The sequence below is a fragment of the Hipposideros armiger genome, unplaced genomic scaffold (genome assembly GCF_001890085.2).
Source record: "Hipposideros armiger isolate ML-2016 unplaced genomic scaffold, ASM189008v1 scaffold_258, whole genome shotgun sequence".
NCBI lineage: Eukaryota > Metazoa > Chordata > Mammalia > Chiroptera > Hipposideridae > Hipposideros > Hipposideros armiger.
In genome coordinates, this window is record NW_017731608.1 from 2,511,292 (window position 1) to 2,527,207 (window position 15,916).

General features: G+C 36.7%; 2 protein-coding genes across 2 annotated transcripts; both read left to right on the forward strand.

Moving 5' to 3' along the window:
• The first annotated feature begins 189 nt into the window (after positions 1 to 189).
• LOC109390189 (transcription elongation factor A protein-like 4) lies at positions 190 to 1,188 on the forward strand. The gene is given in 3 exon segments (XM_019656330.1): positions 190 to 582; positions 662 to 895; positions 898 to 1,188. Coding segments are annotated over 3 exon segments (693 nt in total). The 5' UTR covers positions 190 to 389; the 3' UTR covers positions 1,164 to 1,188.
• Positions 1,189 to 15,125: 13,937 nt separating this feature from the next.
• Positions 15,126 to 15,908, forward strand: LOC109390198 (olfactory receptor 4A15-like; the record flags this gene model as incomplete). The annotated part of the gene is made up of 1 exon (XM_019656339.1): positions 15,126 to 15,908. A coding segment is annotated over exon 1 (738 nt), but the record flags the coding sequence as incomplete, so codon positions are not given.
• Positions 15,909 to 15,916: the final 8 nt, after the last annotated feature.

The following is a 15,916-nucleotide window of genomic DNA, read 5'->3' on the forward strand; positions in this document are numbered from 1 at the left end:
AATTTAGTCAATTCAATAGGTTCTCTAGGGATGCTTTTCTTGATACAAAGACATCAAAAAAGTGCAATAGGCAGCAATTGTTAGTCACTATTTGGGAGGAAGGAGAATTCCTTAGCCGAAGGAAGGCTTTGAGGGAGACGTGCAAGTGCCGAAGTGGGATGGACAGAGCCGGCCTCCTGGTCCACAAACTACAGAGCCTCGCCCTCTCTCTGGACTCACTGTGATTCAGCCCCTGCCCCAATTGAGAAGCCAAGCAAGAAAATTGTTACCGTGATTAAATCTTCCACATTGTTTGGCTTTGAAACATAAGCCAAGTTATCCTGCAGAAGCCCCTCGGGGATCAGTTAATTCCGTGGCTGGTCAGGTCTGCATGGAGGAGACATCTCAACATGGAAAAACGCTGCAGTGAAAATGAAGCAATACCTGAGAGCCAAGTAAAGACGGAAAACCAAGAGCAGGCACAGGATGCGGGAGAGCCAGAAATAGCTCTTACTCTGGAAGACAAGAAGAAGCTAGAAAATGAGGAAAAGCTAGAAAACAAGGGAAAGACAGAGATGAGGAAATACTTAATGATAAGGAAAAGCCAGAGGAGGGAAAGCCAAAAGAAAAGGGAGAGCCAGAGAGCGAGGGGAACTGGAGAATGAGGGGAAACCAAAAGAAGAAGGAAAACCAGAGAAGGAGGGAGAACCGGAGAAGGAGGGAGAACTGGAGGATGAGGGAAAGTCAGTGGATGAGGGAGAACCGGAGAAGGAGGGAGAACTGGAGGATGAGGGAGAACTGGAGGATGAGGGAAAGTCAGTGGATGAGGGAAAGCCAAAAGAAGAAGGAAAAGCAGCCAGCGAACCAAGGGCTGCAGGAAAGCGCCCAGCTGGGGATGATGTACCCAGGAAAGCCAAAAGAAAACCAACAAGGGGCTGGCTCAGTGCCTCAAGGAATACAAGGAGGCCATTCATGATATGAATTTGAGCAATGAGGAGATGATAAGAGAATTCGATGAGATGGCTAGAGTAGAGGATGAGGTGAAGAAAACCAGACAGAAATTGGGGGGGTTTATGTGGATGCAAAAAAGTTTCCAGGACCCCTTTTACCCAAGGGGCCCAAGGGAACTCAGGGGTGGCTGCAGGGCCCCACAAAGGGGCTTTGAAGACATTCCTTTTGTGTAGCGTCCCCTCAGGCATTTGCCAGGCTCTGGGCTGTAACCTTATGCTAATACTTTGCTTTAGGTGTTACTGTTATTATGTAGCTGCAGCCCTCTACACTTCAGTAGCAGATTTTCATCCCTTGCATGGAAAAAATGTCTGTGGTTCATTGTAAAATTAAAATAAAAGTTTGCAGAACCATAAAAAATAAAAAAAGTACAATAAATTGTACTTTGAGGTTGGAACCAATCTGATAGAGAAATTCTGGAGGATGAATAAAAAGCACAGTTATTTGTCCTATTACAAGAAAAAATAAGCTAAGGTCACCTTGTAACTTTGTTTTTTCTCAGTTTAGATTAAAATGGGACTTTAGAAGAAAACTTTTTTTTCTTTTCAAAAGTGATAAAACAAGCTACGTTTGAAAATTTACTTTTACCCCAATTAATGAGAAAGTGGTTTGGTTAATATTTAGAACAAATTTCTGGGGCCCAAAGAGTGGTTTTTAAATTTTAATGTTTGTTATTCTATCCACACAGCAGCTTTCGGTAGCTGCATTATGCATTTTTTGTCTTTAAGATTATATTTTTGTTTGTCAGGTCACCGTCCATGAATTTTCAGTTCAGGATATTTAGATGGGAGATGATATATTTGGTTAAAGGCACTTTTGTTAGCAATTTTGTTAGGTGGGATGTTGGATGTATTCACAGGCTGGGGTAAATCTGTTTGGGGTGGTTGATGATGAAAACAGATTCTAGTTCTTGATAGGATAGAAACCCATACTAATCCAAGCTGTCAACATATTTTCATGCTTTAGCTCACTAGTTTTTATGTGCATTTTTGCAATTCTTTAAGAATAGAAAAGCTAAGCTTCATATTTTGTCCTCACGATACTGAAGATATGGGTAAAGAAATGTGTTATTTTGCACAGCAATCTGTTCTCTAAAAGTTGACTTAAATACTTTAAATCTAGACTTAATCGTGATTTGTTTTGGTACAAACAGAATTTTGTTTTTCAATTTCATGTTTGAACAACAGGCTTTTCTCGGTCTGTAGCCCATCCTGGAACATCCCAAACTAGGAGAAAATGGAATTGCTTTCATTGTAATATGGAATATCAGCTATGCTTTATAAGAGTTTTCTAATTTAAAAAATATTTTGAACTTTTCTTACTTTAAAAATTTTTAATGTATTTTTCATGCATACCAATAAATATATGCAATTTATGTAAATGTTGTAGCCTCTTGCCTAAATTTTGACCAATATCATGGAAACTACCTCCCTGATGCCATTGCTCTGCCCCCTCCCAGGGGTAATCCCCATGCTGAGTGTTTCGTTAACCACAGTTAAAAAGAGTTTAACTACATATGTATGTATCCTTAAAGTATATCGTTTAGAGTTTCACATTCCTTATTTTTATTAAAATTATACAACGCAAGACATAGTTTTCTGAAACTTGCTTTTATCCACGATGTTAACTGTCTAAGATTTATGCTGTTGCCTGTCTCGACCTGATCCCATCATTCCCTGCTATATATTATTCCATGTCTGAATATACCACAGATTACGTATCCATTCAGTCAGTGGTCATTTGGGTTGTTTCTAGATTTTGATATTGCACAGAGTGCTGTTGTAGACATCCTGTAAGCGGTTCTTTTGTGTAAGTAGGGTGTTTACACGTTCACTTTTGCAGATGGTTACAATTTTCTCCTAAAGTTGTATTACCTGCCAGCTGTGTGTAACAGCTCCATCACTCCACACTCTGGCCAACACTTGATATTGTCAAATGTTTGGTATTTTTGCAAATCTAACAAGTATAAGAATATGACTTTATTGTGGCTTCATTCTGCAATCCTTATTACTATTGAAGTTGAGCATATTTTCATGGTTATTGGGCATTTATTTTTTACCATCTTCTATGAAATGCGTATTCATATCTTTTGCCACTTTTTTTACTGGGTTGTTTTTCTCTTATTAATTTGTTGGAGTTTTTTTAGGAATCCTGTGTACTCATGTGTTTTTTTTTTTTTTAGCTGAGCCATCCTGTCACCTGTTGGCAGCTCAGCGGCAGCTCAGCTCGGCCGTCCCATTTCTTTTTTGTTTATGTGTATTGCAAAGTTTTCTTTTTTGCACTTCTATCATTTTATTTGATGAATCAGAACTTAAATGTAGTCAAATTTCTAAGTAAAAAATGTAGTTAAATTTCTCAGTCTTTGTATGGTTAGCGTTTATACGTCTTACTTAACAATTTATTCTGTATCATGTGGCCAGGAAAATATCATTCTATGTTGTCTTCTAAGGATTTCAAATACTGCATTTTTTAATTTTAAAAGTTAATCCACTGACCATTGATTTTTGTGGGTGTGTACACTGTGAAGTAAATGCTTTATTTAATTTTTTTCTAATGTGGGGAACAAATTGTCTATGCATCATTTATCAAATTGTTCATACTTCCACATATTGAGTTTTTTATTTATGTCTGACTTTAGTTTCGATTTATTTGTTATGGTCAAATAATCAATTTTCTAAACTTGTGCTTATTTATATAACTTTATAATAAGTTTTCATATCTGACAGGACAAGTCTCTCAACATGTCTTTTTTTTAAAAGAGATTTGGCCACATTAGGCCTTTGTTTCTCCATATACATATTAATTCAGCTTGTCATGGTAAAAAACGCTGTTGGATTTTTATATTGGAATTGCACTGACGCTATTGACAATTGAATCATCCTACACATGACTATTACATAATTCTGAACTCATTTAGATCTTTAATGCCCTTAATCTTTTGAAAAATTTTCTAAAAACTTCTTTCTTTATATCTTTTAATAAATTTCCTCCTATATATTTGTTACTTTTCCCCACAGACTTACTGAACATAGATTTTGATTAATATTTGTAATTTTTACAATATAAGCAAAATTATATCTCACTTGTATTAATTTTGTTAATAGTGAGGTATTTAGCTATTAGTACTTTACTTCTTTTATGACTAACCTTTTAATATACTTTATCTGACTTAATTGGCATGTTCAAAATATTTTATTGATTTAAAAGAGATTTTGTACATTATAAAACTAAGCTTAAAAATTTTTCCTAAATAGTGTTTTTGTGATGTGGAATAGTTATACTTTTTTCATTTCAATGTTGTCAATCATATTCATCAGAGTTTCTGCATTTTAATTCAAGATTACATAAAAATTCATAAATATTTTTTTCTAGTTCACTTATTTTTTATTTTTAAAGCTTTGAGTACACACATTTGCATGTATATGGTGGGAAGTTTTAAATAGAGAGATGAAACGTGTGTGTGTGTGTGTGTGTGTGTGTGTGTGCGCGCGCGCGCGCATATGTGTAAAGAATTTAAGCCTGCCTTTTAAATGGTTTTCTGTTGACTTAAAAAAGTTTTTCAACACATTTTTCAAAAAGCCAACCTACTTCCCTAATCTGATATGTCATATTTACTATATTTAAAGTCCTATTTCTGGATTACTTTCTTTTGATTGATTAATTATTCCTAAGCAAATACCCCATTATTTTAGGTTAGGTAAGTAGATTTTGATATCTGATAAGAAGTGTACCACTCAATATTGTTATTAAAAACTACATTTTCTATTTCAAACAATTATTTTCCACATAAATACTAGAAAAATTTTAGAGGTCTTAGAAATCTAAGATTTTGACTGAAAATATATTAAATGTTGAATTAATTTGAAAGAGAATTGATATCTTTGAAAAATATTATAAAACATGAAAGGATAATAGTGATACATGAGTAACAACATTTATATTACAACATGCAATGTTATAAATTGCAAAAAATATTGTGGTGTCATAATTTTTTATAGTACAACAATGATACATTATTGTATCACTATATAAATATCTTTTTTTAAAGATTTTATTGGGGAATTGGGGGAAGGGGAACAGCATTGGGGAATCAGGGGAGGAGAACAGACAGGTAGACAAATTGCTGTTTTCGTTCTTCAGTCTAGTTGTGGAGAACGTTGCTTTACAGGCCCATGTTGGTATGATCATTGTGCTCTTCCTGGGTGAGGCAATCAGTCGTTGGTCATTGGTCGGCTGCTTACAGCAGCTCCCAGCAGCTCACACCGGCTGCCGGCCACTCACGCTGGCTGCCAGCCACTCACGTAGCTCACAGCAGCCCACTTGCAGCTCTGCTGCAGCCTACGTGGTCGCCCGTGACTCACAGCAGCCCAGCTCCAGGTTGAGCTGTTGTTCATCATCTTAGCTGTAGAGGGCGAGCGTCACTGGCCCTCCATGTGGGATCCAACCGCAGCCCTGCTGCTCAGAGCTGGCGCTCCCAAGTGAGCTCTTAACCAGCCGAGCCACTGCCAAAAAGACCTTATTGATCAAAAGATTTTTGTAGGGTTCACTTCTCTGCAAGAGATTGATATCTTGATCACACTGAATTATTCTATCTGGAGACCTGAAAATCTGTGTATTCATTCAGGCCTTTCGGATTCTTCAACAACTCTTCTATGCTTTCATAATATAGGTCTTTCACATTTTGAGTTTATTTCCATATATTTTGTAATTTGGGTTGCATTAATGAAAAATATCATTTTCACAAAATTATGGCTAGTATTCATGAAAGTTACTAATAAATATCAGTTTAATCAATTCAGTCATTTTATTGACCTCTTTCAATTAATATGATAGGTTTTTTTAAAAATTAAAGTTTATTGGGGTGACAATTCTTAGTGAAGTTACATAGGTTTCTGGTGTGCAATCTGTAATACATCATCTATATACCACATATGTGTTCACCACCCAGAGTCAGTTCTCTTTCCATCACCCTATATGACCTCTTTTACCCTCATGTATCATTCCCCTTCCCCCTTGCCCTCTGGTGACCACTGAACTATTGTCTGAGTTTTTTTGTTTGTCTGTTTTAGTTTTTTTTTTTCAATTGGGGAATTGGGGGAGGGGAACAGTGCTGGGGAATTGGGGGAAGGGGAACAGACAAGTTGCTGTCCTTTGGTTTTTCAGTCTAGTTGTAGAGGATGTCGCTTCACTGGCCCATGTTGGTATTATCATTGTGCTCTTCCCGGCTGAGGCAGATCAGTTGTGGGCCTCTGGATGGCCGCTCACTACGTCTCTTGGCAGCTCACGCTGGCTGCCAGCCACACACAGTAGCTTATGGCAGCCCACTGCGGCAGGATCTGCAGCCTACACCATCACCGGTGATGCAGGGCAGCCCAGCTCCAGGTTGAGCCGTTGTTCACCATCTTAGCTGTAGAGGGCGCAGTGTCACTGGCCCTCATGTGGGATCCGAACTGGTGCCCTGCTGCCCAGATCTGGCGTCCCAAGCCAGCTCTTAACCAATGCACCACTTGGCCAGCTCAGAGGTTATTTTCTTTATTTGTTTGTCTTGTTCTTTTGTTGTTTTCAGTTTTATATACCACATATGAGTGAAATCATATGCTTCTCGACTTTTTCTGTCTGATTTATTTTGCTTAGTATAATAATCTCAAGATTCATTCATGTTGTCACAAATGGCACTATTTCATTTTTTTTATAGCAGAATAGCATTCTGTTGTGTATATACACCACATCTTCTTTATCCATTCATCTATTGAAGGACACTTTGGTTGTTTCCATGTCTTGGCCACTGTAAACAAAGCTGCAATGAACATTGGAGCACATATATCTTTACTGATAATTGTTTTCAGATTTTTTGGGTAGATACCCAGGAGAGGGATTGCTGTGTCTTATGGAAATTCTATTCTTAATTTTTTGAGGAACCTCCACACTGCCTTCCATAGCAGCTGCACCAATCTGTATTCCCATCAACAGTGTATGAGAGTTCCTTTTTCTCCACAGACTCTCCAACTCTTGTTATTATTTGTTTTGTTGATGATAGTCATTCTACCTGGTGTGAGGTGATATCTCATTGTGGTTTTTATTTGCATTTCTCTGATGATTAGTGACATTGAACATTTTTTCAGATGTCTATTGGCCATTTGTGTGTCCTCTTTGGAGAAATGTCTATTCAGGTCTTCCATCTGTTTTTAAATTGGAATTTTGTTGTTGTTGTTGAATTGTATGAATTCCTTGTATATTTTATATATATGGTGATGGAAAGAGAACTGACTCTGGGTGGTGAACACACAATGTGATATATAGATGATGCATTACAGAACTAGATACCTGAAACCTATGTCACTTTACTAACAATTGTCACCCCAATAAACTTTAAAAAAATAATTTTTTGAAATGGTGAAGTACCCAGTACAGCAACAGTGGGAACTCATTTCTACCCTAGTTATGAAGGGGCAAAAGAAGGAGATATTTTCAGAACATGGTAATAACTGTAGTGGTAAAGGGAGGGTCACTTGACAGGAGCTGTGGCTTGATGAGGGAGGCACAGCCAATTCCAAACCAGGGCTGATGAGGGAAAGTGCCAGAGGCATTAATACCTTCATGTATTTTCACTCTCTGATCTCTTGTTATTTTTCCCACTGGCTGAACCTCACCAGCGGCTGAAGGGCAAGTTTACTTGGTTGATGTACTGTGTAGGAGTCAGCTTGTCATATGACCAAAGTTAATAATCATAACTTTTGAACCACCAATTTTATATTCGTTTTGCTTTCTGCCAGTTTCTTGGCTAGTCAGAGTATTCTACCCAGTCGGGTCAGCCAACCCTTCATTACTATAGGAGTAAAATTTGTAATGATTCTGTTTTATTAGTTTGCCTCAGTTTCTCACGGCTCTCTACTGGGTATGGGAGTAGAAGGAGTTTTCAGACATTGTTTCCATGCCTTAATTTGTGTGCAGCAACCCAATTTCCCTTTGTTGATTAGAATCAAGTACTCAACTCAGTACATGGATCTTTCTGCCTGTTTCATCAGCATGGGGAGCCCAACATAACTATGGACAGTTTCTATTTATAATTTGATGGAACAACGACTGCGTTCATTGGTAAAAGCATTTTTCGGTGGGCACAGGGCTTCTAAACATATTGAATTCAAATTTCCAAGTCACCTGAATAAAAAATACCTTAAGTGGGTTATTATGTGTAATAGGTGTAAGAGTGATGAGAGTTATTCTGACCTCTACATTGGATTCACCATTTGTGAGAGATGGTCTTGATTTAGGTATAGCTCTTGGCTTAAGTGTATACCACATCCCTTAGGATAACAAACCGATGTTATTTTGTGTTATTTCAGGTGGCACTGTCATAGAGCTTTTCAGCATCCCATTCCATCATTTTATCATGTCAGATGCTTCCTCTTTGTTTTTAAATTAAAGTTTATTGGGGGTGACAATGGTTAGTAAAGTTACATAGGTTTCAAGTGTACAATTCTGTAATACATCATTTATATGTTGCATTGTGTGTTCACCACCCAGAGTCAGTTCTCCTTCCATCACCATGTATTTGACCCCCTTACCCCCATCTAACACCCTCCTCCCCTCTTACCCTCTGGTAACCACTTAACTATTGCCTATTAACTATTGTCTATGGGGTTTTGTTTCTTTATTTGTTTGTCTTGTTCCTTTGTTGCTTTCAGTTTTGTATTCCACATACCAGTGAAATTATGTGGCTCTCAACTTTGTAATGGGGAAATTTATAAGATCAGTGACAGATTTTGGTTATTTTAAAATAGTCAAATAGCTAAATAAAACCATGTCTAAAGGAAAGAACTATAAAACAGTGTCTCAACAGCTAAATGATATATATCAATAAACAGATGAAAATTATGGAAAAGAACAAAAATAGATTCTAGAGTTGAAAGTATAATAAATGAAATAAAAAAAATCACCAAAGCGGCTCAAAAGTAGATTTGAATAAGTGGAAGAAAGAATCAATGATGTTGAAGATAGGTCACTGAGATTATAATTAGTCTAAGGGGCCAGTATGTAGAGCTGTTAAAAGCGCCTCCCTCTTTGATTCAAGTGAGTTCTATGGCTTTTGAAGGGTTGAATCATGCAATCTTATGTTTTTGCTACTAATAAATGACTTACTCTTTGCTGTTAGATTGCTATTTTTTCACTTAATTCCCCTAAAGTGATTGGCTAGGAAAAACCTCTAAAGTACAGAATGCATTGGAAGAATCGTGTGGAAGTCTCAGTTCTCTAGAGCCTGATTTCTTAATGAATTTAATTTTGTACAAGCAGCCTCAGGGACAAACTGTTGTAACAAAGTGAAATGATTTGTTATTTTTTATTGATTAAGTGCCCAATCATATCTTCCTTTACCTGGGAGATTTCTCTTTGGGTATTAATGCTACCATTAAGATGTAAAATGAAAGCTAGTCCTTTGCTAGATATGAACCATAGTAAAAGTGATATGAATGCTTTAAAAATATTCAAAACAAAGCCCATTTCTTTGATTATCCAGCTCTCTGAATTATAGACTAAATATGTTATTACAGCTGTGTTCAATTAATTTGGGTAGTTAAACATAATAATTAAGTTTTAAATTTGATCTTTTTTAAAAATTAATATTTATTGGTGACAATGATTAGTAAAATTACATACATTTCAAGTGTACAATTCTGGAATACATCATCTATATATCACATTTGTTTCTTAATACATATTCTCAATGACAGTTTTCAAATTTGGTGACTCATCAATCATACCAACTGTATCTTCTTAAAGCCAACTTTGGATAATTCCATCATCCAACTGTAAAATGTTTATGAAAGTTGAATAAGATGGTCATGCTTTTTGGAGGCAATGAGAGATATACCTGGGTATGACAAGCATATCCAACTGCAGTGACTAGGTGTACCGTGATCTTTTCTCTGTAGCCACATCTGGATTGATGTGGTGGCAATCCTGACTTATCTTCAGCAAACTAAGCTGCTATCTTCCAGGACTGAAGATAGAATTACAGATGCCTGGATTTGGAATGAGGGACAGAAGAGGAAATAGAAAACTCAGGTAACATATTCAGAAAAACTCTTCACTGCTATGAGAACAGGGCAAAATAGACTTACTTGGAATGAATTATGTATCTTTCTTAAGAACAGATTTTATCATTTTATCTCAAATGTTTTATGCCAGAAGCTCTAGAAATATAGTAGTACATACATTTTCTCCATTTCGTAAAATATTGAATAAGCACAATGACAAGTAATTTTCTTCAATATTTTGTACTAGAGTTGTTTAAATGCAAACTGAAATAGAGAAAACACATAGCATAACATAACAATATAATGTGACATGTATAAGGTCTCCACGATAACTTTCTTAGAGTGCTTTTTATGGGGAATCCAAGTTATTTTGTATCTTAATACATTGATGATAATAGTAGGGATTACTATAGCTCTTTATAAATTGTTATTGTGTGTGTGGTGTCTTTAAATGCTGTGGCTCTGTGTAGAGATTTCATTTCTGTTGGTAGTGTTTTTTTTTTTTGTGGTAAAATATACCTAACAGTATTGTGCATTCATTGCCACATTCATTTCCAGGACTTTTTAATCATCCCAAACTGAAACTCTACACTCGTTAAACAATAACTCCTCATTTCCTTCCCCCCTCTGCCCCTAGCAACCATTATTGTACTTTCTATTTCTGTGTGTATAACTTTTCTAGGTACTTCATAGAAGGGAGATCATAAAATATTTGTGCCTGACTTATTGTATTTAGCATAATGTTTTCAAGATTCATCCATGTTGTAGCATGTGTTAGAATTTCCTATTGAAGGCTCAGTAATATTCCATTGTCTGTATATACCACAATGTGTTTATACATTCAGTATTTGATAGACATTTGTTTCCATCTTTTGGCTATTGGGAATCATGCTGCAGTGAACATGTTCAAATCTCTAGTTCCTGTTCTTTTGTGGCTATACCCCAAATAACATTTCGATATGTAAATTAGTAGCCCTGTATTACAAAGGGAAAGTAAAAACTTACAATGTGAAAACATGAGTTCAGAGAAATTTATTTATTAAACTCATAAGACCCGTACTTATTATACCTTATTAGAAAGTGAATTTTAGTGTCTGTGGAAATAGAACTCATGAACTTTGTTAGATACAAAAACTACAGAATACAAAAGAAAATGCCAACATCTATTTCTGTCTGTGAATTAATTGCCTAGGTATTTTCCCATCTTTAGGGTCTTAAAAATATTGTGAATGAAATTGCACACATCATAATATGCATCCAGTTGACCTCTTAATTTAGAAAAAGAAGATCCCTTAGATTAGTTTTAATGATAAATTTCAAAGAGGACAATGAGGTATGGAGAAAGACAGCCAAGGAAATTTCCATGCAGTGATACAAATGGTAAAAAAGTATAGTTTCCATAATTGTATACAATAATGACCCATTCAATTCCCCCATCCCTCAGGGAATGTTCCTTTGGATAATTTGGGGAAACTCATATAAAACTAATTGCAGAGATGTGGCACTAAAGTTACATGGGGAAATAAGTAACAGTATATTTAATATAAATAAATATCTTGAATTTAGTGACTATTTGTCAGGCAATTTTCAGAGAGCTTTATATGCATTACTCTGTTTAATCCTTAAAACCATCCTACATGTTAGATGCTATTATGAGTCTCATTCTACAGGTGATATTGAGTAATTTATCCAAGGTCACAGGGTTGGTAAGTATAGATACTAAGGCTCAAATACCCAACCAGAATTTAGAACCTGAATTCTCATAAAGTACACGGCAGGCATCCAGGGCCACCTCTGCAAAATTATAAAACAAAACAAACAAACAAATAAAACGCTGACAAAGACTATGCATATATATGATATAGGCACGCTACCCTCTCTGATTGTTATTTTTCTATATTTGTCCCACAAGTCTGTTCAGCCACATTCAGGTTTTAGAGGTAGCTTTTTTTCTTTACTATGAGGAAATTGACTTGGAAACTGTGATATTTCTTTAAAATGAATCTTTTTTTATTTAAAAAAAATCAGATCTCAGATATTTATTAGGACCTCAAAATTTTTGCTGCATCATTTTTATGGTCTCTGCTCAATTAATTAACAAAAAGCTATTGCTTACATGGCAAACAGGTTTTACTATACAGACAATTCAATAGAAACATGTAGGCATGGACTGTGATTGTGTTTGAAAAGGATATAGACTGAAACTTAAAATTTCAGAGCCTATAATTTTTAATATCTTGCTAATGAAAGTATTTCCCAATATTTTACACCTTGTATACTATATAAGTGGCTTGTTTTTCTATCTTATGTTGTTGAATTTGGCGTTGTGTAGATCTACTGAATTTATCTTGTTTTCATTGTCATTGTGGGATAATTATCATGGATTTACATTGTTGACCATTCCTTAGCGATTTTTTTTATCTCATTGAATATGTTCAGCAATTTGAAGACTCTCACAAATATTTGAAGTACATATATATTCTTTCTTTTTTTTTAAAGATTTTTTTTTAAATTGGGGAATTGGGGGGATAGGAACAGTGTTGGGGAATTGGGGGAAGGGGAACAGACAAATTGCTGTCGTTTTGTTCTTCAGTCTAGTTGTGGAGGACGTTGCTCCACTGGCCCAAGCTGGCACCATCATTGTGCTCTTCCCGGGCTAGGCAGATCAGTCGCCGGCCTCTGGACGGCCGATCACGCTGGCTGCTGGCCGCTCACGCTGGCTGCTGGCTACACACGGCAGCCCATGGCAACGCACTGCCACAGGGGCTGCAGCCCACGCCGTCACCAGTGACTCACGGCAGCCCAGCTCCAGGTTGAGCTGTTGCTCAGCATCCCAGCTGCGGAGGGCAGTGTCACTGGCCCTCATATGTGGGATCCGAACCGGGGCCCTCGGGCATCCCAAGCCAGCTCCCAACCATTGCGCCACTCGGCCGGCCCCCATATATATTCTTTAATAAAAGACAATATTGATAAAGTATAGAATTTTGTATCATTCTGAGTCAAATTAACGTTTTCAAATAATTCAGAGTAATAATTATGTTCACAAGAACATTTTAATAGACAAATATTTATTAACCACTTAAAATCCATGAGGGACAATTATAGATTCTGGAGATACAGTTGTTGATGAGATATGTTTACTATCCTGACAGACCCAACAGATGACAGAAGCACAGCTACATATAAGTGTTGTAGGCACCCAACAGGTCAAGGTGTTAGATCCTTCTACCGGAAGTTATCTCTTGAATGCTCAGACATCTCCTATGAATTGTGAGTACTTACTTTCCATTATAAATGCAGATATAGCTTCATAATTGTAAGTGAAGATATTTACATATATGTGCAATGAACTTCCAGGAGCCCTGAAGATGGAATACCGTTAGGCAGCTAGTTTCTTCTACTGGTATATCTTAAAGTTTAGAATTTGACTTTCTCATTTTTCTTTGGTCTGGAAGTATAAAGGTTCTGAGAGGAAAATCCTGGCACTGAGGCTGAGTTATGGTACAGTTCACCTCCGAATTGACATCTTAGGAAATCTGAAATTCCTCTACTCCTAAGTCATTCCAGCCCCCCAAACCAAACTGTTATCAATTTCAAAGCATATTCCATTTGGCTTATGGTCTTTGCTGGTTTCTATCAGCCTTTTCTCAGTTACCTCTTATTTTCTCTCTCTACACTTTTATTCTTCCACTGATGCTTGATTACAAATTAGCTTGCCTAGAAGGGCAAATCTCCTAGAATAACTCACTGCCCTTTACAAATGATGGCCTACAAATGTAGACACTAAAATGAAGCACATTTAAAATAATTCTTTTAACACTAAATGACATGTAAAATTGGCCCTGGGTTGTATCTAAGAAGGTCAACAGATGATTGCTTTTCCCCAGTGAGAATGAATGTGTTGTATTCCACAGAGACTCAGATAACCAAGAACTAGCAATATGAGCAAAATAACTGGTTTAATCGATTGATTAATCAAATAACCTTGAACATAGGCTAATTCATCTGATTAATATAAAGATAGACTACCAGCAAAAGTGTTACATTTAGGATAAAGGTTTCAATAAGAAGAATTCAGAAATGCACACATCTGGAAAGATTACAACCTTTCTAATACGAATATGAGTTGGGATGTGATTTTTCCAAGGTGACTGAGCAAAATTAAATAATATTTCCAGATTTTTAGTATAGAATTCTACTATACCATGATCTGCCTAAAATCTTTTTAATTTTTTGCATTCTGAATTGAGTTATGGTCAGCAATAATCAATTCTAAAAAATTTTGGAAAGTAAGTAAAATATCATTGTAATACCTATACACATTTTTTGGTAGTATCCCTTTGTTTCTCTCCAATAACCTATATTGTAATAAATGTCAATTTAGTGTGTGTGTGTGTGTGTGTGTGTGTGTGTGTGTGTGTGTGCGCGCGCGCGCGCGCGCGCGTGCATGTGTGTATTCTCAGACGAAACATTACTTTCTTGGCTGGGAAGAATTTAATACATTTGTTTCTACTCAGTTGATCTCTGATGAGTTGTAAAATTGATTAATTAAAGTTCAATAAGCATTTAATGAGCACTCATGATGTGTCTGGTTCTTTCATTGTTGTGGGTGACTTATTCCTCAATTTTTGGAGCTCATAGTAAAATAACTCACAAAGGCATTCATCTAAACGTCAGCCTATAATTTTATGCTCCTATATTAGATACTATTTATGTAAATATGTAAAAAATTAGAGATGCGATTGTTTTCATGGTGGACCTTAGAAGGCCAAAAATCTTTCAAGAAGATAAGAAGAGGTGATACATAATGTAAAATATGCCTTCTTTGTGAGAGACACTCTGGAGAAAGCAAGCAGCTTTTCTGTTGTGCAGTAGACCATCTCAGATATGTGCACTCACATAATGCCTCCCAGATAGAATACCGGAGTCTCATCATTGTATATAGTTGAAGCAAGAAATTTGTGGAAATGAATGGCGTAATCGTGGAGGAAATTGCAACTCTCATTTTCTAGAGTTACTCTGTGTGAGGTAAACACTGTTGAGTAAGGAATCACATTTTTTACATAAAGCTTGCGATCCTCTCAAATTCTTATTGGCCCTTTTGTTTGCAGCCTTTGACACCTGAGTGCCACACCTTCGGGAGAACACATGGAAAATAGGAACAATGTGACTGAATTTATCCTCCTGGGTCTCACACAAAGCCTTGAGGGACAAAGAGTTCTCTTTGTTGCATTCTTACTCATCTACATTGTGACGCTAGTGGGCAATCTGCTAATCATGGTGACCATCAGAGCCAGCCAGTCACTGGGGTCCCCCATGTACTTCTTTCTGGCTTATTTATCATTTATAGATGCTGTCTATTCTACCACCATTGCTCCAAAAATGATTGTAGACTTGCTGTATGATAAAAAGACAATTTCCTTCCGTGCCTGTATGGCTCAAGTCTTTATGGATCATTTCATTGCTGGTGCTGAAGTCATTCTTCTGGTGGTGATGGCCTATGACCGATATGTGGCCATCTGTAAACCTCTTTATTATTTGATCATCATGAATCAGCGGGTATGTGTTCTCATGCTGCTCGTGGCCTGGACTGGAGGCTTTCTGCACTCATTGGTTCAATTTCTCTTTATTTATCAGCTCTCTTTCTGTGGCCCCAATGTCATTGATAACTTCCTGTGTGACGTGTACCCCTTATTGAAACTTACTTGCACCAATACCTCCCTCATTGGACTTTCTATGATGGCTAACGGAGGGGCAATTTGCACTGTTGTCTTCTTCATTCTCCTAGTTTCCTATGGGGTCATATTACACTCCCTTAAGACTCATGGTTTGGAAGGGAAACGCAAAGCCTTCTATACCTGCGCGTCCCATATGGCAGTAGTCATTTTATTCTT